The sequence below is a fragment of the Prunus avium genome, chromosome 3, assembly GCF_965620075.1.
Source record: "Prunus avium chromosome 3, drPruAviu1.hap1.1, whole genome shotgun sequence".
NCBI lineage: Eukaryota > Viridiplantae > Streptophyta > Magnoliopsida > Rosales > Rosaceae > Prunus > Prunus avium.
Window position 1 is genome coordinate 34,403,583 of NC_142286.1, and position 23,274 is coordinate 34,426,856.

The 23,274-nt window shown below is 37.8% G+C and overlaps 3 protein-coding genes across 3 annotated transcripts; 2 read left to right on the forward strand and 1 right to left on the reverse strand.

The window, feature by feature from the left end:
• Window positions 1-2,202: 2,202 nt before the first annotated feature.
• On the reverse strand, window positions 2,203-4,819 carry LOC148296007 (uncharacterized). Its single transcript, XM_088251123.1, has 5 exons — window positions 4,541-4,819; window positions 4,082-4,334; window positions 2,907-4,001; window positions 2,771-2,810; window positions 2,203-2,667 (listed from the first exon to the last, which is right to left on the reverse strand). Exons 2-5 carry the CDS (start codon window positions 4,303-4,305, stop codon window positions 2,524-2,526), a joined length of 1,503 nt encoding a protein of 500 aa, XP_088107249.1. The 5' UTR covers window positions 4,306-4,334; window positions 4,541-4,819; the 3' UTR covers window positions 2,203-2,523.
• Window positions 4,820-9,030: 4,211 nt separating this feature from the next.
• LOC110754475 (glycosyltransferase (DUF604)) lies at window positions 9,031-12,978 on the forward strand. Its single transcript, XM_021955542.2, has 4 exons — window positions 9,031-9,927; window positions 11,415-11,948; window positions 12,044-12,247; window positions 12,545-12,978. The coding sequence occupies exons 1-3, from the start codon at window positions 9,121-9,123 to the stop codon at window positions 12,152-12,154; spliced, it is 1,452 nt and encodes a 483-aa protein (XP_021811234.2). The 5' UTR covers window positions 9,031-9,120; the 3' UTR covers window positions 12,155-12,247; window positions 12,545-12,978.
• Window positions 12,979-13,336: 358 nt separating this feature from the next.
• Window positions 13,337-15,759, forward strand: LOC110754439 (ERV-F (C)1 provirus ancestral Env polyprotein, putative (DUF604)). The gene is made up of 3 exons (XM_021955500.2): window positions 13,337-14,387; window positions 14,486-15,016; window positions 15,130-15,759. Exons 1-3 carry the CDS (start codon window positions 13,470-13,472, stop codon window positions 15,241-15,243), a joined length of 1,563 nt encoding a protein of 520 aa, XP_021811192.1. The 5' UTR covers window positions 13,337-13,469; the 3' UTR covers window positions 15,244-15,759.
• The last annotated feature ends 7,515 nt before the right edge of the window (window positions 15,760-23,274 follow it).

Below are 23,274 nucleotides of genomic sequence, written 5' to 3' on the forward strand. Positions count from 1 at the left end.
CACTACTATGTATTGTTTTAAAAAAAAATTATTCATTTATAACATAAAAAGAAAAAAAGAAAAGTTAAAATTTGAAATGGTTCTGATCTCCTACAGTAAAAACCATTTAATATATATATATATATATTATAAATAAAGAATTTAAATACATTTAAAATGTTAAAAGGTAAAAAAGAAACGAATTTAAATACAGTTTTATTATTTTGAGTAAAACTATGATATAACACTTATATATTCCACAACTATGTATTGTTTAATTTAATTAAACTACTATTTTGAGGGAAAAAAAAGTTAACGTTCCAAAAGGTTATGACCTCCAACGGTAAGAACCAATTTATACATATAGTATAAAAAAAAATTAATTTAAATACATTTAAAACGTTAAATGAAAAAAAAGAGCAACGGATAGCTGACGTCATCGCGTCATTAATATCAACCCTTGGATCACAGTTGCACGAGATGTTTTCCTGATCACGCCCACATGGGATAATTCGTCTTGTTGGGCAGCACATGCGCTGAGCCCACAAAAAAAAAAAATTTGGTTTCTGCAATAGCTAGGCTACAATTGGCCTAGTTGGAAGGCTAAAGGGCTAAGAACGCATAAATTAAGTTGTTTCTTCAACACCCATGAGAGCATGAGTGCAAACCTAATATGATAAAGTGTTTATTTTATTATATTAAGAATAACATTGAAAGTGGGTGGGAAATGGGACCCCCAAAGCCGCGAGAGATTATAAAGTAGTACGGTACTACCATGTTAGCATTTGATACTTATTTTCAAATTTACCACGTGTCACATTTAAAAGAAAATTAAAACTATTTACACATTTAATTAGATTTTGACTTCCAATAATAAAATTAGAAAATAACAAAAAAATAAAAATAAAAAATCGTTCAACTGGCAGTCCCCCTTCACCGCCCCCATCTCTGTTATATTCCTCCTCCAATCCTTCAGTTTCCCATTGAGTTGTCTTCCTCCCCTCCTCATGTTCCAACTTCTCCTTATTACTTTGTATTCTAACCATCACACAGAGAGAGAGAGAGAGAGACAGAGAGAGAGAGAGAGAGAGGGTGGAAGGTGGAGGGTAGAGTGCATAAAAGGTAGGATTCATTGATACTACCGAGAAACAAAGAAGAAGAAGAAGACTTCAATTGGCAGAGATACAAGAGCACTTCCAGCGCTACACCCCAGCACAGGCAAAAGGCCCCCTATGCCCACAAAGCAAGCTCCAGCGCGCAGTAAGCAGCCCGGACAGATGTGGGCTCCACAAGCCTCGGCAGGCACAAAGGCAAAAACAGCCTGAGTTGTTGCCTGAGGGCGATGACGTCCTTAAGTATTTATAGAGTTTGGAGTGAGTTTTGGGGTTGGATCTGATTTAGATTAATTTAAAATATTATTTCGACCGTTAGATTTAAATTTCAGCCGTTGGATTTTTTTTTAAACCGTTAAAATAGCTTGGATTTAATCTAGATTGTTGATTTAGGATATTATTGGAATAAACAAAAAAAGAAAAAAAAAGGGTTGTTTTGAACTGTGTCATTGAATTCCAACAGCTAAATCCCCAGCCTTTGACAAGTGGGGCGACACAATCTGTAGGACCAGTATCGTGCGCCCCAATCACCCTTCCTTGCAAATGGCATGTCTCAGCCTTGAGTGGGCTCCACCAAAAAGTTTTCCAGTCCAGGTAATGGCTGGACCGGTATTTGGCCTGAATTTTTCCAAATTTTGGCTCCTTACTTTTCTTGGGTTGGGAGATGAATTGGGCTATAATTTGAGATTTTTTTAGTTTGGCCTCATGGATTAGAGATGGCCTAAGAAGGCAAAAATTAAGTTGTTTTCAACCAAAAAAATTAATTAAGTTGTTTCTTCAGCACCCATAAGAGCATGAGTGCAAACCTAATAAGCATTTTCTGTAAATGGTACCTTGTGCGTTCTTTTTCACTAATCTGAAAGAACAAAACCGACCGTCTCTGGTACTCAAACCATATGCTATATGTATTTGCTACATGCCTATTAGACTTTAGACTAAGTCTATCACCATGGTTAACTTCAAAAAAAAAATAAAAAACGAGTATCACCTTGGTTAAGGCAAAAATTGAGCATTTCGAAGTCTCATTGGAACTTCAAAAGACGCGTGTATTGCTTGAAAGTAATATAAAGCCTAACAGACGTCACAAATCCGATTAGATTATACAACCTCCCACCATAAACGCCACAAATCCACCTATTCTTCCATAAATAAACACTACATGGTCAACTCCTAAGCCTAACAAACTATTTCAAAGCTGATACTACTAGTAATTACATAACCAATCTCAAAAGCACATAGGTAAATTTACAGATCACATTAAGATATATCCAGATGCTAATTAATACTACAAGTATTCCAGTTCCAGACAGAATGATGGGATAAAGAAAAGCAGCTGGTGATTAAACTCTAAACTCTGCTACTGTATACATTAGCAGCAGCAGTAGAGTAGTTAAAAATAGTAAAACCCAATTCTTATGTCACAAACCCAACTTCAGAACTTCAGAACTTGCCCAAAGTGAGGCCTCTCTTCAAACAGAGGCCAAAGGATTTTCCAGCGCTTGGTCCCAATCTTGGTCCTGGGCTTGATCCCACGCTTGCAGTGTCCTTTCCGTTTGCATCTCTTTTCCAGTGGTCCCTGTGAAACCCAACCACATGTTGTCAGAAATTATAACTCAAAACACTTGTACAATTTGATTTATGGCATTAATAGATAAAAATATTTCATGTATTAGTTTCACCTTAGTTTCTTCTCCTTTGGGTTCCTTATCCTCGCAATCTCTAAGTCATAAGAAAATAAAAAAATCATACAAATTAGTATATTAAATTAAGAGGGGCAAGAAGAATTAAAGACAAACATGAAGGAAAGTAACTAACGGAGTGAAGCTGAAACCGATTAAGAATTTGTGCTCGCCATTTAGGTCCACATCATAAACAGTTGAATGCAAGGTGTTGATAGAGCTTTTTCCTCCTTCACAGACAATTTGGAACGTGGTGATCCAAATGGGTTGACGACCATGACAATCGCAGTCAGTGGCAGTCTGGACAAGACAAAAATCCAAGTTCCCTAGATGAACCATATACCCTGAGCGCTGTTCAAAATATCCGTTTACCATATACTTTTTGTAGTATACCAAACCCAAAAGTCGCTGCGTTTCGCTTATAGAATACGTACTAGGATCAAAGGAGAACTTTGAAACCATCCCATAATGGGTGGATAAACAATAGATGGTATTGCCTACAACCACAGCCCTCCCGCTGAAAGAAAAAGACCGCTTAGCTGAGACAGGATGCCATTTGCTTTCCTTCACATTAAAAGCAATGAAACTCTCGTCGGCACTGGAAGAGAGCAAAATATTATTTCCGTAAACAGCATAACCAGCCATCCCTCCTCTGCCCTGATAGAGTGCAAAGGGAACAGATGGCAGCGGCTCCCAACAGTCATTGCAGGGATCATACCGCTCAAAGGCTACACTTGGATTATTTAGGGACCAAGAATCTGGAATTCCAAGATGATAAAGCTTGTTATTCGCAGACATCAAAGTTGACCTTTCGTTAAATGATTTGGGGTGCGTAAATGTATAGAATGACTTAGTCTCTGTGTCGAAAATACGTCCCTTCAAGTCCGGTTTCGTGGGGGCGGTGGTGGTGGACCTAAGGCAGTGCCTAAGGGCATCGCGAGCAGTTACCAACATGTATAACTTGGACAATCCATTGAACCTCACAGCCACCAAACGACAACTGTACAGGGGATCCATATCGCTCTTACCAAAGATCTTGTTTACAGGATTAAGCAATGGCGGTCGATCTTCTTCACCCACGAGTGCTCCGCCTCGTCTTCCCCCCATAATTGCTCCTGATCCTTGTTCGATTTTTACTTCATATAACACACCTTCATGTAGTCTTCCAAAAGATTGTGCCAGTATGAACACAGATTTATAGGCCTTCTCACACTCTCCTTCCATGTGCAAGCTGGACAACAGAGGTAGGTACAATCTTTTATCTATCTGTTTAAGTTTTTAAAATAGAGGAGGTTGAGTTTAACCACCAACCTTGGATAGTAGGATGGCTGCAATCCACTCGAATTGGTCCCTTTCGTATTCTTGTTGGTGCTGCAGTGTCTGCAGTGTCGTCCGCCATTAGCATCATCCTCGTGATCACGGATAGTTTGAGAGTTACGCTTATAGGGGAGCTCAGAAAGCTTGTCCAAAATTTGTTGTTGACCAGAAACAAGAGAGCGGACTTGAATCTCAAGCTCTTTCAATCTTTGATCCATGTCCAGGTTCTGATACCAAATGATATTGGCTGGATAGAAAAACGTACCAAAACGAGAATAGTGATGATGAGTTTATGGAGGAATACATAACAATGAGAAGAACAAAAACAAAATGACACCCTAAACAAAATGAAAATTATTTATACAAACAAATATAATAGAACTCAAAACTTGTAGGGTTTAACAATTTGAAAGAGAACAAAAATACTCAAATCATAACCAGAACCGCACAAACCTATATAATTTTGAAATTCTGTATCCAAAATCAAACCCCAAACAGTTTCTTGGCAAAAAAGAAAGCAATTGAATCTCTAAAGAACTTGCACATAAATTGGTGCAATGGGTTGAAACAAAAAAGCCAAAACGAGGGTGCTATGAAATCACTACCAGCACAACTCTTCTACTTTGTATTTCGTATCTTTACTTGGCTACTTGGAATCTCTAAAGATGAAAGCAAGAGTAGATTTTAGGACTGGAAGCGGGTTCAATATTCACGGCTGCCGTTTTTTCTTATATTTTTTTTTCTGTTGAAAACGGCTGCCGTCTTATGGTGTGTTTTATAGCGTCAATTTGCTTTTGCTGTTATTTTGGGCCTCTACGTTATTGGGCCCAATAATGTACTTCTCCAAGAAAAACATTGCATAGAACCCAAAAATGGACACCCAATTCCCATATTTTTGGTCCAAATCCAAACCAAACCATTTTTTTTTATATACAAGCAATATTGGGGATGATGTTTTTCTCACACACACTACTTTATGGACACCCAATTCCCATACTTTAAGGTGTCATGGGGTTTGAACCTGAGACCACTAGTCTGCAAGTCCGACCCTTTTCTATTGGAATAAACCATTATTTTTATAAACAGCTTTGTTTGATGAACTATAATTCTCTTTTACAACAATTAGATGCATCAATCTTGTTTGAAATGTGAAAAGTTCCTATAGATTATAATTATTAGGGGTGGTTGCGGTTCGGTAACCGCGAATTTTTGTCCAAACCGCAAACCGACCGACTATTTGCGGTATGGTGATTTTTGAAACCGCAAAACGCGGTCGGTTACCGTGAATTAGCGGTTTAAAACCGCAAGTTCTTTTTGTGTCATAAAAATCCAACTTCTCAAGCATATATAAATTCACAATCTCCTCAACTTCTCAAGCATTCACAATCTAAAGAAAATTAAAGTTCAATTCCAAGCATTCCAATTAAAGTTAAACTTCTCAAGCATTCCAATTCCAAATTCTTTAAAGTTACAAACCAAAAGGAAAATGCAATGCAAAATAAATTTAAGTTACAACCCAAAAGAAAATCCAATTCAAAGTTAATTAAAGTTACAAACTAAAAGGAAAATGCAATGCACCAATGTTACAAACTAAAGTTACAAACTCAAGTGTTGGCAGTGGTGAGTGGATTTGAAGAACCCCGTTGTGTTGTTTGAGCACCAATGCTATCTACAAATAAAACAACATAAGTTTAGTACATTTTATTATAAGAAGAAGCATAAATAACATGAGCATAAATAAACTAATAACTTACAAGTTGTCATATATTCCATTTCCTTGTAGAATTCAACCTCATCATCCGTTGGTTCCTTGTAAAAGGAAAATTCGTCCGCTCTAAGCCAATCACTAGTACACACTAATGCCTCTACCATTTTAGGATGCAAAGAACTTCTAAAAGGATCCACAATCCTCTTGCCTAGGTTAAAAGCATTTGCACTAGCAACCGTAGAACTTGGAATTGCAAAGATATCCTTGGCAACTTGTGAAAGAATAGGATATTTTACATATAACATAATATAGACAATATTATTTAAAATATATTCGCGGTTTGCGGTAACCGCAAGTTTTGAAAATCAAATACCGCAACCGCAACCACAAATGCGGTTCGGTTCTAAATACCGCAAATGCGGTTCGGTTTACCGCAATTGCGGTTTCATTGCGGTAAATTATCGGTTGGTTTTTGCGGTTTTTCGGTTTTTCGGTATAAAATGCCACCCTTAATAATTATATATATATATATATATATATATATATATATATATATATTTCTGAATCTCTGAATATTGGTTGAAGTGGCTCTTTCAATACTGCCACAACTTGTCAATCAATGCTATGAAATAACTTCTTTATTATAAAACAAAATGATATTCTTTTGATTTTGTGTTGGTACTCATGGATGTTCTTAAATGCAAGAAAAATCTTAGCAGGTCAGTTTTTATAATTCAGAAATAACTGAGTATTTTCTCTTGCCAGAACAGGCTATTCATTGTGGAGCATAAACATAATGTTCAAGATAATTAGAAAGAAGTAGATATGTGATGGCTAACGGGATTTTAGTATATTTCCATTGGATTATATTCGCAGGTTCATCTTTGTTCTAGAGACTAATGGACAAATGTTCTCTTTAAACCGTCCTTGCATTGCCATGCTCTTCCTTTGAATGATTATAGCAGCAGTCCTTCCCCAACAACTATAGATGGCAGGTGTTCTGTCTCTTAACCATCACTAATTTTGAACTCTGTGGTTTGCAGTCTTCTCTGGCCAAAATTTTGAGGCAGATTGTGAATCACCATGTTTCTTTGCTTTTTTCTTCTTATTTTGGTGGCCTGAGCCTTGCTTCGAGTCGAGGCCAAGCATCCAAACAACGTTTCTAGCAGTAAAATGGCCCTCATGTGGTAACAAACATCCATATACTATTGTGACATACCAGAACTTCTGTATTGAATATCAGGAATATGCAACACTGAATTTCTCTGCCTAAGTGATGATCTAAGCTTAGTGCTCATAAATACAGGACATCCAGATAGATCAAAGAATAAATATGCATTCTCTCAGTAACCTCGGTTAGTCATTCAGTTTGAGATACCTTGAAACTGTTGCTTTTGGAATTCAGATAGTTTAAGTTACCATCTTCAGTATACCTCATAGGCTACACTGGTTCTCTACCAATTAATCCCACAACAACAACGAAAAAAAATCACATAAAAGAGAAACTATATATATATATCTCACATAAAAAGGAAAGGCCTCTTCAGTGTGGTTGAGCGCCTTCTTTTGTCATTTGAACTGCATCGTTTTCTCTCCACCCAACTCAGAATGGTTGGAAGCATCACCTCAACCGAAATCCTTACGACATATCTTTGAGTAAGATTCTGGCATGTGTTGCAAAGCAGGCACCGAACATGCCTGAGAGCTAAGAAATTAGCCCCATGAACCCATTGGTCACATTTTCTACACAAATATGCATCATCTGCTAGGCAATACAATGAAGCCCTTTTGCTGCAGAGCTCACAACACGCATACCCTGTTGGGGAACTAACTGGTGGCTGGCAGAAACCACTCTCTTCTACACCTCTGCACATTTTGGAATCTCAAATATGGCACGGCCAAGAAGTTGGAGCCAAAAAAAGCCATTTATAAAACTTTTGGCTTGGTATGTCAACTCTTTACATGGAGTTAATGGAGATGAATTTCTGTCCAAGAGTTTTCAAAGTCTTCATTGTAATGACAACCATGCGACTACATGACAAATGTGTCATTGTACTTCCTTTTCTTAAGTTCCACCTTTCCATTTTCTTTTTCCCATTAAATTTGTGATTCAGAAAAAACTTGGGTTATCAATCGTCCACAGCTTTGAATGGGAACCATGAGATGGATTCCTGTGGGTTCTTTTGTTTATCAATTTTTCCGGGGGTGGATGTTTATTTGTCAAACAGAGGGCTGCGAAGGAATCAAGCACAAAAAGGATTTGAAACACCACTAGTTTTGACAAAATAGAAACCACTAATTTGACAAATTAGAAAAGGCTAAACATGATTAAGCTCTGAGATTTACAAGATGCTTGATGGGATTTTCTGAGCCATGATTATCTTGCTGAGTGGTTGCCCACTCAATTTTGGTTACTAATAAAGAAGAAAGCTTTGTTTATATGGCCTAGAATTAAAGCCTTCCAATTAGGGCCCTACCAGTATTGTCAATAGAGTTTGTATGAATAAATTCAGGCAGAAAATGTCTTTGTCCACGTTTTGTTTTGGTGTGGACATATGAACCCACTTTGACAAATACTCCAATGTGTTGAGTTGGTGAATGAATACCAATAATTTAAAAAGTAATGGATAAAAAAGACTAGTTTGGTGCATTTGGTCAATTTCAAAAGACTATTGTTGTCAAATATCATGTCCACTTATTTGATGCATATTTTAAATAAGAAGATATATAATCATATCAAAAAAAGGAGGTGCAGATGGATCCCTTCCCGGGCCATCAATATTGGTGATGCTTTGGACAAAAAACAAAGGTTGGTGAGGGGAGAGGATTTCACACACACTATCAAGATATTATGGGATCCAAATATGAGACAATTGGTCTGCAAATCAAGATCCTTTTTCACTGACCCTTTTTACTTTAATTGTTCCAATATGAACAAATTTGTTTATCATAATGATGTAGACAATTTTAACAATTTTGGTTATGTTAACTAATTCTTCAAAGGCATACGTGGCTTAGGCCAAATTCAGATAAGTTGATCTAGGAATTGTGCCCGCCCGTTATACCGGAGTTTTATATCCTCTCCCCGTACATTAGAGTGAAAAAGAATGAAATGGAATTGGGCTGCAGCCTGCACCAAGCTTCTAGCATACTGATAGCCCATTGTGTAAAAGCCCAAGCAAATGTAATCCGAGAAAAATTTCTTTTAAAACGACCAACATAATATTATCTCGCGCTCTCAGAAGGAAAAAAAAAAAAAAAACAATCCGGCAGACATAATCATCTCTGCGACTGTGACTGTGAGTGGTTTTATTGCAAATTTGTAATGTACCAAAAAATCAAAAGAAAAACGAACTCTGCGTGCAAAGCAATCCGATTCCGCTACCTCTCTCTTTCCCTCCCATTCGTAATGCCCAAAACCCTGACCCTCTCTCGCTTCAAGACACTCCTCTTGATCATCTCCATCTTCTTCAACCTCTACTTGCTCTTCATCCACGCGCCGCCGACCTTTATCTCGCGCTACTCGTCCTCTCCCACCACGCGCCGCCACCTCGTCTTCGCCATCGCGTCCTCCTCTCGCTCCTGGGCCCGCCGCGAGCCCTACATCCGCCTCTGGTGCTCCCCGATCTCCACTCGCGCCTTCGCCTTCCTCGACCGGGCCCCGCTCGATTCCCACGGCTACGGCTCCGGCGCGCAGGTCGTCGTCTCCGGCGACACCTCCCGATTTCCTTACACTTTCCAGGGAGGGCTCCGGTCCGCGATCCGCGTGGCGCGCGCGGTCAAGGAGGTCGTCGATCGCGGCGAGCCCGACGTGAGGTGGTTCATTTTTGGCGACGACGACACGGTGTTTTTCGTCGAGAACCTGGTGAAGACTTTGTCGAAGTACGACCACGATCGGTGGTTTTACGTTGGGAGCAATTCGGAGAGCTACCAGCAAAATGTGAAGTACACGTTCGAAATGGCTTTTGGCGGTGGAGGGTTCGCCATTAGCCATTCACTGGCTAGGGTTCTAGCAAGGGTTTTTGACTCTTGCCTGATGAGGTACGGCCACTTGTACGGAAGCGATGCTAGAGTTTTCTCATGTGTGGCGGAGCTCGGCGTTGGGTTGACCCATGAGCCTGGGTTTCATCAGGTATAGAATGTGAATATTTAATTTGCCTTTTTCATTATAAGATTTTGATGGTTTGTACATGCATTCTCCTCAATAGTTGAATTTTATGTATCCTGAAATTGGTTGAAACTGGTTTTTGTTATGAAAGTAATTGCTTGACGGTGTTTAATGGATTGCACTTTGCAAGGAAAGTGTAATTAATTATCATAAACTTTTTGATCCAGATTAAAAGGCTCACTCTTTTAATAGGTGGCCGATTGTGTTTAGTGAAGCTTTCTCTTTTTAAGAACTAAGGAATGGTTTGGACCTTCTAGAACTTGCCCTTGAAGTTGGGGAAATGGGAATAGTAATCTGTTATGGCATGATGGTTGGTGTAGTGATAGGCTCTTTGAGATTGTGATTCCTTACCTGCACACGATAGTTTAAGGGAAGACGGCCTTGGAGAGACGTTTTTCGGTTTGCTCAGGAGACGTTTTGTAGGTGTTCCCTGGTTTGTAGGGAGCTACAGAATGGGAAGGTTGGTTTTGATGCAAGCTGCCAAACTCTATGGTGTGCTCTACTGAATGGAGAATGGCGGTACTGGGAATAAGGGGGGATGATACTTCTCTACTAGTTATTCTATTGGCTGTTGATCCATCTTAGATTTGGGACATCTATCATTTTCAGATTTTATAGATCCTATTTCCTTCAGAGACCGAACTCTTCCAGCTGGGCAGCAGTTGATTTATACTAACTTTGTATTTGGGCCTTGCCCATTCCCTTTTCTTTTTTTGTTTTGATAGTTTTATCTTCATTTGTAAGAAATAAGGTTTAATAAAATCAAGAAGTTGAGAAGAAAGAGTTAATATATGCTATGGGAATACTTGCTCCTTGATTAGGTGTTCTTTAGTTTTACAAGGTTGTTGACAAACATGGCTTGATTATGCCCATGAACCCCATTGCGTTATGAGATGGACAAAACTGGATAACTGAACTGTAGTAACTTCAATTGGATGATTTCTAGGTTTTATTTTTCTTCAACTTCTACAATGGAAGCTACTTGTAGGATGGCCCAAAAGTCATGGAAGCTACTCGAAGGAACTATTGGCTGCATCAATAAAAACGTATCCTCCCCTTGGGGCTTGACCAAGAAACATACTAAATAGACATTAGTAAAGTAGTTATTTGACTTGGACAAATCTATATTGCATTTTGTGCCCCTCTGCTTCGTCATGTTTCAACTTTGAACATGATGCAATTACATTTTTTTTTTGGACGGCTGATGCTATTACTGTTGGCCTGATTTTCTAGTTATTAGCTTATTTTGCACAAGCTAAGTTGACAATTTAGTTGTTGCCACGTTGTGGATTTCATTAATGACAACCAAGTTTTCAGATCATGATATAGTTTTGATTGGTATCCTACATCTATGGAATCCAATTTGAGCTTGTTAGCTGAGATTCTTGTTGCAGACTTGTTTCAAGTTATGTGCTGAGTTTTAAGAGCGTTATCTTCATTTCTCTAACCAGGTTGATATGCGGGGGAATTTGTTTGGAATGCTATCTGCACATCCATTGTCACCGTTGGTGTCCCTTCATCATTTGGATGCTGCAGAGCCAATCTTCCCAGAAATGAACAAGACTCAAGCTTTAGAACATCTTTTTGAAGCTGTGAATGTTGATCCAGCCAGGATTTTGCAGCAAACTGTTTGCTATGACATTTCGCATTCATTGACTTTTTCTGTTGCGTGGGGTTATGCTATTCAGGTCTATGATGGCAATGTACTCCTCCCAGATCTCCTTTCACTGCAGAAAACTTTTACTCCATGGAGGAGGAGTGGTAGTTTTGATGCAAGTCAATATATGTTTACTATGAGAGATTATCCTAAAGATAAATGTAAAAGACCAACGGTCTTTTTTCTAGAAAGCGTAATAGCCAATAGCCATGGCATCTGGAGCACCTACACTAGGCACAGCGTGGAAAACTGCTCGAAAGCAAATGCAATAAAGAATTTGGAGCAAATCAGAGTGTTCTCACATAAGCTAGAGCTTGATGTTGATGAGGTATCATTTAACTGATTTCTTATATTAAATTTTGTTTCATATTTTAGTCATTTTTAGTCAGTGCCATTTAACTACAGTCCATTTTTACATTCCAGATGAAGGCTCCACGTCGTCCCTGCTGCAACATTTTGCCGTCTTTTGACGACTCAATGACTATCAACATTAGACGGTGTGGAGATGATGAAGTAATATCCATGAATTTCTAGAGTTTCTCTCTTGGAATAGTTGCTCCGAGGATAATTAGTTTAATGCAGAATTCAGAGGACAAGCAAGTTTGGTTAACTTATCAGCTCATCAAGGTAATTAGTAATATCATTTCCTGTTCTTAAATTATGTTTGAAAAGTTCTTAGGGAACATTGACTTCTACATGGCCATTTGAATGACTTTCATTTAGCCTATTTAGTTCCCTCCTCCCTTCTACGTGGCCATTTGCTTATTTTCCCTGCTCATTATTCTGTTATTGAGATATCCTGACATAGGTTGTTCACTTGTTAGTAAGTATGCTCGAGAATCGCATGCATTTGTGTTATAAGTGATATTATCTGATTAAATGATCTTCACTCAAGAACGCTAAAGTTCCTTTTCTTCTTGACAGGAGGAGGAGAATATAGTTGGAGATGGCCGTTTATCTTTGGATCAAGACATGGAGCAAAAGCAAGGATTCTGGAATCATTTCCTTGAAAAGAAAAAAAATCAAAATCAAAAGAGTTTGGATCCTGTTGTTGAAATGAAGCCAGTTAAGGTTTTGATGTCTGATAGGGCCACTCTTGTTAAACTTTCCAGTGGCCAGTTATCTCGGAAATTTGAAGAACACCACGCCTAATCTAGTGACGGGGAGACGACCAAAGCAAATGTGGAACTGCAAAGGATTTAACTTTAGCTAGTGAAATCATAGGCACTACAAACGGTAGTATTCCCCATGTTTTTTTGGGTTTTCTGCTGAGACTTTATCATCAGTTTAAATTGAGAAAAAAAAAGGTGTGTAATTTTACCTCAATATATATAATCAAAGTTATAAGAGTTATGTTAGTGTCACGTTGTATTACATTTATAACGTTTAAAGTTATTCATCCGAGAAAAAAAAAAAAAAGCAAGTCCAAACAGTTGCTTTACGTAACAGTTCTATTTGCTAAGCCCGTTAAAGTTTTTTATTTTCTTTTAAAAAACTTGGAGCTGAAGTTGCTGCCTTTTTCACGCTCTCCTCTGCATCAACGAAGCTACCCAATTAATTAATTAATCCTTTTATAACTACCAAGGGCCAAGTCCTAATCCACTGCCAATAGTATTTTAACACCTAACCCTCTTCTTAATCACTCAATGCTGTTGCTGTCGAGTAGCTGACGATTTGAATATTAAACGAACGCACTCAACAGCTGGGTTCTTTGGGTTGGCAAAGAAAATGTGGACTGACTGTGTCTCTGTGTGTAAAGCCCGCGCCTACCCCATCTTTTATTTTGGAAATTTAACTACCCTAATTACACTTTTCTGCACAAGTGCAGGTCAAAGTTTGCATCTTTCTGATGCCGTGGATTTCGGTGTTTAAACTTTATACACTGTTTATATGGTCCACCAACTTTGATACAAATTCTTCAAAATCTCTGCAACTCTGTTTCTTTTCTTTTTCTTTTCCATTTACCATTCAATCTTTGAAAATGTTGCTACCTCAATCGCCCTTCAAATCCCAGTCCTCTTCTCGGTTGATAAACCTCGTCATAATCTCATCTTCTGTCTTCACGCTCTTTCTTCTTGTGTCATTCTTCCTTGTATTTACCAGCTCCAAGCTTCCGCATATCAGCTACTTATCTCAAGATGTGTACTCCCCGCCCCCAACCTCTCTTGAGCACATTGTGTTCGGGATTGCTTCGAATCAGAAGTCGTGGTCAGCTAAGAGGAAGGAGTATGTCAGGCTCTGGTGGAAGAACCAATCCATGAGGGGATGTGTGTTTCTTGAAAGCCTTCCAACTGGTCATGAACATCATGCCAATGATACTTCTCTTCCTCCAGTATGTATCTCGGAGGACACTTCCCGATTTCGTTACACTTACAGAGGTGGTATGAGGTCTGCAATCCGTGTGGCACGTGTTGTTTCGGAGACCGTGGCACTCAACCATTCGAATGTGCGGTGGTATGTTTTTGGGGACGATGACACAGTTTTCTTTCCGGAGAATTTGGTGAAGACGCTTTCTAAGTATGATCATAGGCTGTGGTACTACATTGGGACAAACTCAGAGATCTATGAGCAGAACAGAATTTTTGGCTTTGGAATGGCTTATGGTGGTGCTGGTTTCGCTATAAGTTCCCCTTTGGCAAAAGTATTGGCGAAGGTGTTTGATTCATGTATAGAAAGATATCCTCATCTCTATGGAAGTGACTCTAGGATCTCCTCTTGCTTGGCAGAGCTTGGCATTGGCTTAACTCAGGAGCCTGGCTTCCATCAGGTACTTATTTCTCTGTAACATCAATCTCTCTGTTTTTATTTTTAATTTGTAATCGAAAGAAGTAAATTTTTTGGTTCTCGGTTGTGAAATTGAACCAGAATGATATTCATGGAGATACATTTGGTCTGTTGGCTGCGCATCCACTAACACCCTTGGTATCTCTGCATCACTTGGATCACATAAACCCTGTCTTCCCCAACATGACAACTATCAAGGCTCTGCAACATTTGTTTGAGGCTGTGAATGCTGATTCTCAGAGGGTTCTACAAAAAACAGTTTGCTATGACAGATGGTTTTCATGGACCATATCAGTGTCATGGGGTTATGCTGTTCAAATTCACGGAAACCATATCCTTCTGCCGCACGTCCTCCCCGTGCAAGAGACGTTCAGCCAGTGGAAAAAGGGAAGTGTTCTGTCAGGAGCTTATACTTTCAACACAAGAGAACATCACAAGGACCCGTGTCGAAGACCGGTTGTTTTCTTTCTGGACAATGTGTCCTCTGCTGGGGATGGGATCAAGAGCATCTACAAAAAGTCCTACGAAAATTGCACCTCTGACATGGGTTCGCCGAGGAAGCTGGAGGAGGTCAGAGTGTACTCACATAAGCTAGACCTTGATATCAAACAGGTATTTCTTGCTTACAACATTTTGACATAATACTTGTTCAATCCCTTAATCATTGCCTATATGTTCATGGAGCTTACAAAATCCTAATTCCATATTTTCTTGACTTTTATCAGTTGCAGGCTCCAAGAAGGCATTGTTGTGACATATTACCTTCTACAGGTGGAAAAGTGATGGATATTGGAATCAGAGAATGCAAAGATGAAGAATTAATATACATGCACCCATAGGAGTTTTTCATACAGGCATAGAGCTGTATCACAGGCAATCCATTACAGGCCATTTTATAATACATATGTAATTGAGTCTTATAAATCACGAATTGTTGTAGATGTTAGCAAACTTGATATTCTTATCCCATGTAATTTGTAAATTGAGGATGACATGTACTCGCCATTGGAATCTGGTTTTGAATTCGATCGCTTTTTGGCATGGAGATCTCAAGGATCCAGAAATCTAGGCAGGCCTAAATTCAAGAGACAGAGAGGGTTGGATTGGAACTTGGATGTGAAAGCGGATATTATGCAGGCAGATACTTTTTAGGTGATAGAGAGCACTATCTGTGAACCCAGTTTGGCCACGTTTAATCAAATAACTAGGGGTATGTCCAATGTCTGAGAATACTTGGGGTTTTTTTCTAAAATTTTATTTTTTGAAAAGGGGTCAAAGAATACTTTGATTCATCTACATGAAATGTTGAGACAAAGATTATTAATAGCCTTTTTTCATATAAAATCCTTCCTATAGATTCAAGTTGTTGGGTTCCATTCCATGCACATCTCACAGAGACAATATGCATCTTATTTTCCACTGTTCTTATCTTATCTAAATCCCTTTTCTTATCCTAAGAAAACTTTTGGGTAACTGGCAAGCCCAGATTGATTGAGAGAGGGCACCCATTTGGAGGAGAATATTGCTTTGCCAGCAATTAGACTTTTGAGGACACTATGGCCTATGGGGTGAGACTGGGGAACATTTTAGGGTACCGTCCCATACTGTCTTACCAACTCTAGCAAAGTTGGGTTTGGTGGGGCCATCCATTGGGCCTTTGTTCCCTCAGCCTCAAGACTCTAAACTGATTGGGCCTTTACTCTAGAAGTATGAATTTATTATTTACTTACCCATTAAAATTCCGTTTGTGTTATAAATATGACATCCTACAAGAAGAAGAATATACAGAAAATTCCCGTAAATAAATATTCTCATATTGTGTTCCATATTTTAGCACATTTTATTTGATTCTAAGTGACAACAAGGAGTGAAGTAGAGGGCAGAGAGAGATGGGACTGATGTGGGAAAACGAAGGCCATGAAAGGTAACTTTTAGAATGCATGGTGCACAATAAAAGAAAGGTACAAAACATGTTGAACATAGAAATCTATCCAAGATTATACAGGATTGGCTAGAGGAGATGGATACGCAACTTTCTGGCGAAAAAGCGTGGAAAGACTATACTTTGGGTGGGCTAATGTTTTAGTTTAGGCTTAAAAACATGTAAGTCACCTGAGCTATAGCCCAGGTTGCCCTCTTCTAAGGTCCGTCTCTGACTCCGATGGATTTAAAAACAGAGCGTAAGATGAAGATGGGAAGAAAATATAATTCACAAAGTAGAAGTCAATTAACCGTAAAAAGTTTTGTTGATTGTAAAATTTGGTAAGATGATAAGAAGAAAGTTGGAAAGAGAGGCCATGAAAATTCAATACACTACCAAGCTTTAAAATGTTTCATTCTAGCACAGGGACCCACTATTCATGTGTGTGAATTTAGTATATTATCGCCCCTCTCAATATAGGAAAGATCCTTTAAAAAAAAAAGTTTCCTTTTATATGAGTAATATTCTTCCATTTACTATATTCTTTTGTGACCCAATAACTCCCTTTATAAACTAAAAGTACAATCGTTTAGATTGTAAGTATGAATAATTGTAAACTGTAATAAGTAATTGAACATATTTCGATTTATGTTCTTGCAACAAACAAACATAAATAAAATATTCTTTTCTGATTATCAAAACAAATGCCATCTAAAAGAATTGGTACACTTCAAATCTCACATAAAAACTTCCATAAATAACTCGTCCACCTGTCCTTCTTCTATTACTATAATCTAGAAGTTCGCTTATTGCAATTTTAAGGCAATTCTTATAAGGGAGCTTCACTAATATACCCAAAATGGGTGCTGAAATTATAAAAAAACCCCATATGAAAAACACTTTATAAACACACCCAAAACTCATTTATTAAATAACAAATTGGTATTGAAGTTCCTATATATTACAAGACTGCCACTAATATGCCCCAACAGAAAAAAAAAACTCAAAAGACACCCAAAACCAACCCATCCCAAATTTATAAACAAGCCCAAATATTTTGACCATCTAAAACACTGTAACTTTTGTCCAAAAAAAAAAAGAACACGGTAACTCAACTTCCAACACACACATTTATTAACTTCTCTGCAAAACGTCGCTTCGTTCACCTTCATCAAAGCGTCTTCATCTTCAATTAGGCAGAAACTCCATAACCACCACCAAGCACCAGGCCCCAAGCACCAAGAACAAATACCACACAGTGACCTCCGCCTACAAAACCAAGAGAAAAGTTCAAAGAAGGATTTCAACACGAAAACGCTTCAAAGGTAAGACATTTACAAACCAAACCTACACTATAATTTTGATTAATTTCTATAGAATTCCAATCTAGGGTAATAACAGCATTTTAGATTCGAATCAAAGACAAAATCTTGAAACTATATTGGATTTCACTATTGCATTGACTGCTTACTATCATTATTTTAGTCGCTAGTTCACTGAAATTTCTGATTAATGGCTGTAAAGTTCCAATATAGGGTATTAACACTGATTGTTTCCTCTGAAATCCTATTTTTGAATAATGTCTACCACTGTAAAGTTCCAGTATAGGGTATTAATACTGCTTGTTTCCTTTGAAATCCTATTTGTAATGCATGTCTACCATTGTATAGTTCCAGTATGTGGTAATAACACTGGTAGACGTGCATTACAAATATGATTTCATAGCAAACAAACAGTGTTATTACCCTATACTGGAACTTTACAGTGGTAGACGTGCATTACAAATACGATTTCATAGCAAACAAGCAGTGTTATTACCCTAGACTAGAACTTTACAGTGATAGACGTGCATTAGAAATAGGATTTCATAGCAAACAAACAGTGTTATTACCCTAGACTGGAACTTAACAGTGGTAGACGTGTATTACATACGATTTCATAGCAAACAAGCAGTGTTAATACCCTATACTGGAACTTTACAATGGTAGACATGCATTAGAAATAGGATTTCATAGCAAACAAGCAGTGTTAATACCCTATACTGGAACTTTACAATGGTAGACATGCATTAGAAAAAGGATTTCATAGCAAACAAGCAGTGTTATTACCTTATGCTGGAACTTTACAGAGGTAGACAGGCATTAGAAATAGGATTTCATAGCAAACAAGCAGTGTTATTACCTTATACTGGAACTTTACAGTGATAAATAGAAAAAACACGAATATACTCAGATTCAACTGAAAAAGCATACCTCAATTAATATGAAAACCAAATCGAATATCACAAATTTCTAACCACAGCTCAAACAGCAAATCCACAACCAAACCGAATATGAAATCAATCCAAATTATAAACAAAAAGAAACTAAAATCACAATTTGAAACTCAAACGAATATCTAAATACAAATTAGAACGAAATCAGAAAATCCAACAGCTTACCTCCAAATCGGCAATAACAAAAATAAACATATAAAATCAAGAAGAATTGGATCTACAATTGCACATACATAAACACCAAAATCTAGGGTGTATTGATTAATTTCCAAAACTCCAAAATCTATCATAACCACATACATAAACAGCTAGAGCACGAAAAGTAGATGAAGTTTCATACCTTGATCGACGGAAACAACCGCCGAAGTCGCCGGAAACGACGTCGAAAAACTCAAAATCCACAGACCTTTCTGAGCTCGCAGCGGCGTCGTGAGTGGCTGGGCTTTAGCCCAGACTTGATCGTCGGCCTTGGCCGGTCCTTTTCTGACCGGTCTCACGGCTGGTTGTGGCCGGAGCACCAAGATCGCTGGAGAGAGACGAGAGCGAACAGAGAGAGATGAGAGAGAGAGCGCCCAAAAAGTTTTCAAATAAACTAATTTAATACTAAATGGGTAATAAAGGTATTTCATTTATCTAATTAAATTAAAAAAAGGTAATAGCAGGCAGTTTTGGGTTTTTTTTGGGTGTGTTTATATATATTGAATGGTATAGGGTATATTTATAGTTTTATGTCTAGGAATGGGTATTTCACTAAATTTCTATAAAATCCATCTTAGAAAGGTCCATGGTACATTCAACCGCACCATAAAATTTAATCCTTTTTAATACTCGTAGCATCCCATGAGCATGCAATGATCCATGAACAGCTTTAGAGTTTCATCTAGTTAACAACTCATGAATATTATTTTGAATCAACATCGGATCATTATTTGTAATTTGTCACATAAATCTTGTTTTTTGTGTCACTTGCACTAAAATTTTTTAAGGAAAATTAGGTATTAGACATAGATAACTTTACTTATTAGTATTTAAGACATTTGATATTTTGGTTTGGGTTTTAATACCTAGAAAAGAATTGTTATTTTGGATTAGGCCAAAGAGGAAGACCAGATTTGTTGACCCACCTTACATTAGTCATTAAAAAGACAATTATACCCTTTTCATTTAAAAACCTAAACCCTAATTATACAATTTTCAGATCTCTCTCTCTCTCTCTCTCTCCCTCTCTCCCCGCGTCTTCTCCCTTTCTCCTCCCCTCTGTTTCGACCGACACCGACAAAACCCCCCAGCCACTATCACGTCGGCCACCCAGCGATCGGACCGGTCAAGTTTTGACCGGCGTCGCACCCCAAGCCAGCTCCGACCTTCCTCCTACCTCTGCTGCTGCTGTTGTTTTGCCGGAAAACCCCAGTTTTGATCGGATTTTTACTCGGTTTTCCAATCCCTCGATCTCTCTCCTCCGGTCCTCAAATCCTTTGATTGAGGTATGGTTTTCTAGCTATTTTCCACGATCTAGCTGTTAGTTGGGTAAGATTTCAGAAATTTTGAGGTTTAATTGGTTAATTTCGGAGTAATTTTCCATGATGCAGAAATGAAATTGCGATGCAGAAACTGAAACTGCGATGCAGAAAACGAAACTGCGATGCAGAAAACGAAACTGCGATGCAGAAAATGAAATTGTGATGCAGAAAACCGCAGAAACTGAGATGAAGAATCGGCTTCGATCGTTGGTGGTCTTCGATGATGGTCGCGCAAATGGGTTGGTGGTCTTCGATGATCGTTGGTGGTCTAGAGGTTTCTGGAGGTGAAGTTGAAGAAGTTTCTGGAGGTGAAGTTGAAAGGTCACGCGAATGGGTTGTGATTCAATTTTGGTTTCGGTTGATGTCGTTTTGGTTTGATGTCGTTTTTCAGCTTTGGTTTAAAACTAAATACTGAAAATGGCATATGTTGTAATTTTCATATTTTGTAATGGTATTTTTGTTACATTTTGGTGTTTGGCCTTTTGCTAATTAGACTAAATTGTATTTCTTTCTACTAAATTAGTAAACTATATTATGGTTTAAAACTAAAGCTCCCAAAAATTTATATTGGAATATTTTAAGAGGCAGCTTACCATCCAAATTATAGCTCCTCGATTAGAAGAAGGGCAACGCTTGCGAAGCTCTAGGGTTGCTGTACTCACACATTTTTGGCATGGTGTGTAGCGACCGTCCTTAAGAAGATAATTCCAACACTGTGCTAACCCATAAATAGAAGTATTTTGTTCTGTTATAGATTTAGATGTACCATTGATAACTCCACTTTGGTATCCTAAATCTGAAATATTTTTCGATAATACTTCTGACAGAAACGTATTCAAGTTATTCTCATAATACTCTTTGGTTGGAAATTCTTCTTGACTGAAACAATTATGCCTCAAAACTTGAGGTTTACAACGAACTCCAAAGGTTCTCTTGAAGAAAACGAGAGAAAATAAAAGATTCAAGCTGATGAATAATCTTGAATAAAACATGTAGTTTGAACTAGAATTCAATTTAATTTTTGAAACAAAAACACACATTTCTTATCCAAAAAAAAAAACACACATTCGCAAACATATACATGTATATACGATCACAATTGTTCTTCTTATATTTATAGGATCTGTAGTAGCATACATGTTATAATAGAATTAGAAGTTCATGTTCGCTTTGCGCTATGATTAGAACACGCATTTATATATTAATTCATGTTTGCCCAATCCATTTTAGAAAGAGTCATACTTACTGTGTATACATAATAAATAAATAATTTTAATATAATATTCTTTTAAAACCTAGAATATATATTAAATTTTTGTAATTTTGTATATAGTTAATGGAGTAAAACATTGCACGTGTTCCTGTAAAATACTAGTATATAGTTTTTTTATGGGGCGGTATTACAATGTGTTTGAATGAGAAAATTTAAAAATATTAAGAAATTCGAAGAATGGAAATTAATGCATGTTCTAGTGTAAAATTTCTTGTTTCCCTAACCTAAAATATAATGTGATTCAAACACGGAATATAACAATTATCTTTTAAGAGGGCATCGATCTAAACCAAGCTGGGCAAAGTTTAATAATAAATAGTGAATAAACATATAAATATGAAAAATAAAATTCCACAATATAAATACCTCAAAGCTCATACAACAAAAGTAGGAATGTTTAGTAATGTCTTTCTTAAGATTCAGTTACTTCCTAATCACCTTCTTAATTATCTCTCTCCAAACCGTATTTGCAACTAGGGATCTTCTCTCCCCATTTTGTTCAACCACTGAGAACTTCACCGCCAATGGCACTTACCAAACCAACCTCAAAGAGCTCATGGATTATTTTACATATGAAACCCATTATCCCACAGGGTTTGCTCTTGGTTCAAAGGGTCAGGATCCAGACACAGTCCATGGGCTTGTCCTCTGTACTGTACAGACTGTACACTGCAAGCATCAACCGATGACTGTGCCACGTGTATTTCTGATGGAAGGAACTACATGATCCAAAACTGCACATATCGTAAAGTTGCAGTTTTGTGGTTTGACAATTGCATGTATAAGTATTCAGACAAGCATTTCTGTGGTATGACAATTGCATGTATAATGTGTTGAATTAATTGTGGTCCAATATAAATGTGGTCAAAGAAACATATAGTGAATTTGAATTCACCATCTTATTTGAAGTCCCCTGAATATGACATCAATTAAAAAAAAGGAACTTCCCATACATGTGAAAAGGCACCGTTCGGTAAATAATTTTTGTGATCACAAGAAAAAAATAACTTTGAACCAACATAATGATAAAACTTGTCTAAAAACGCTATAATTAAACACACTTGTCACCATTACCTTCATTCTCTCTCTCTCTCTCTCTCTCTCTCTCTCTCTCTCTCTCTATTTATAATAGAATCCGCACGATAATAATGTGCGGACATCCGGATAAGAGAATAACTAATATATATTCAACTCCTTATAAGTCATTGCTAGGTTTCTCAACTTTCCAATGTGGGACTCTTTACCTTCACATTCTCACACGCCCCTGCATGTGTGGCGAATTTTCAAGCCTAACACATGGACAACTCATATTGGGTGACGTGGAGCCTATTTATAGGCTTGATCAACCTAGATGCTTTGTTCCACCGACTTGGGAAGATTAACCCCAGCCACATATGTGTGGCTTTCTCTAGAATAAGCTTCATTCTTCACATTGGTTTTGCCGATATTACCTTCACATTGGTTGGAGTAATAAGAGACCAAGTCAATGGACTTGGTAATATCGGCAAAACCAATGTGAAGAATGAAGATTATTCTAGAGAAAGCCACACATATGTGGCTGGGGTTAATCTTCATTCTTCACATTTTGCCGACATTACCAAGTCCACTGACTTGGTCTCTTACTCTAGCCACAAGTATGTGGCTTCATCTAGAATATTCTCTACATATTTTTTTTGTGTTGCCAACATTCCATAATCTAGTTTTTAGTTTCTTGAGTTTTCTAGAATTGCGTAGTTGCATCTACACTGTTGGCGCTAAATCTAAATAGATAGAGATGAGTGCAACTTACAAGTGATGAGGACGATCTAGCAGATCGATTGAGTGATAGATGCAGATCCTTCTTGTCCTCGGATGCAGATCCTGAATAGAAGAGAGTTTGAG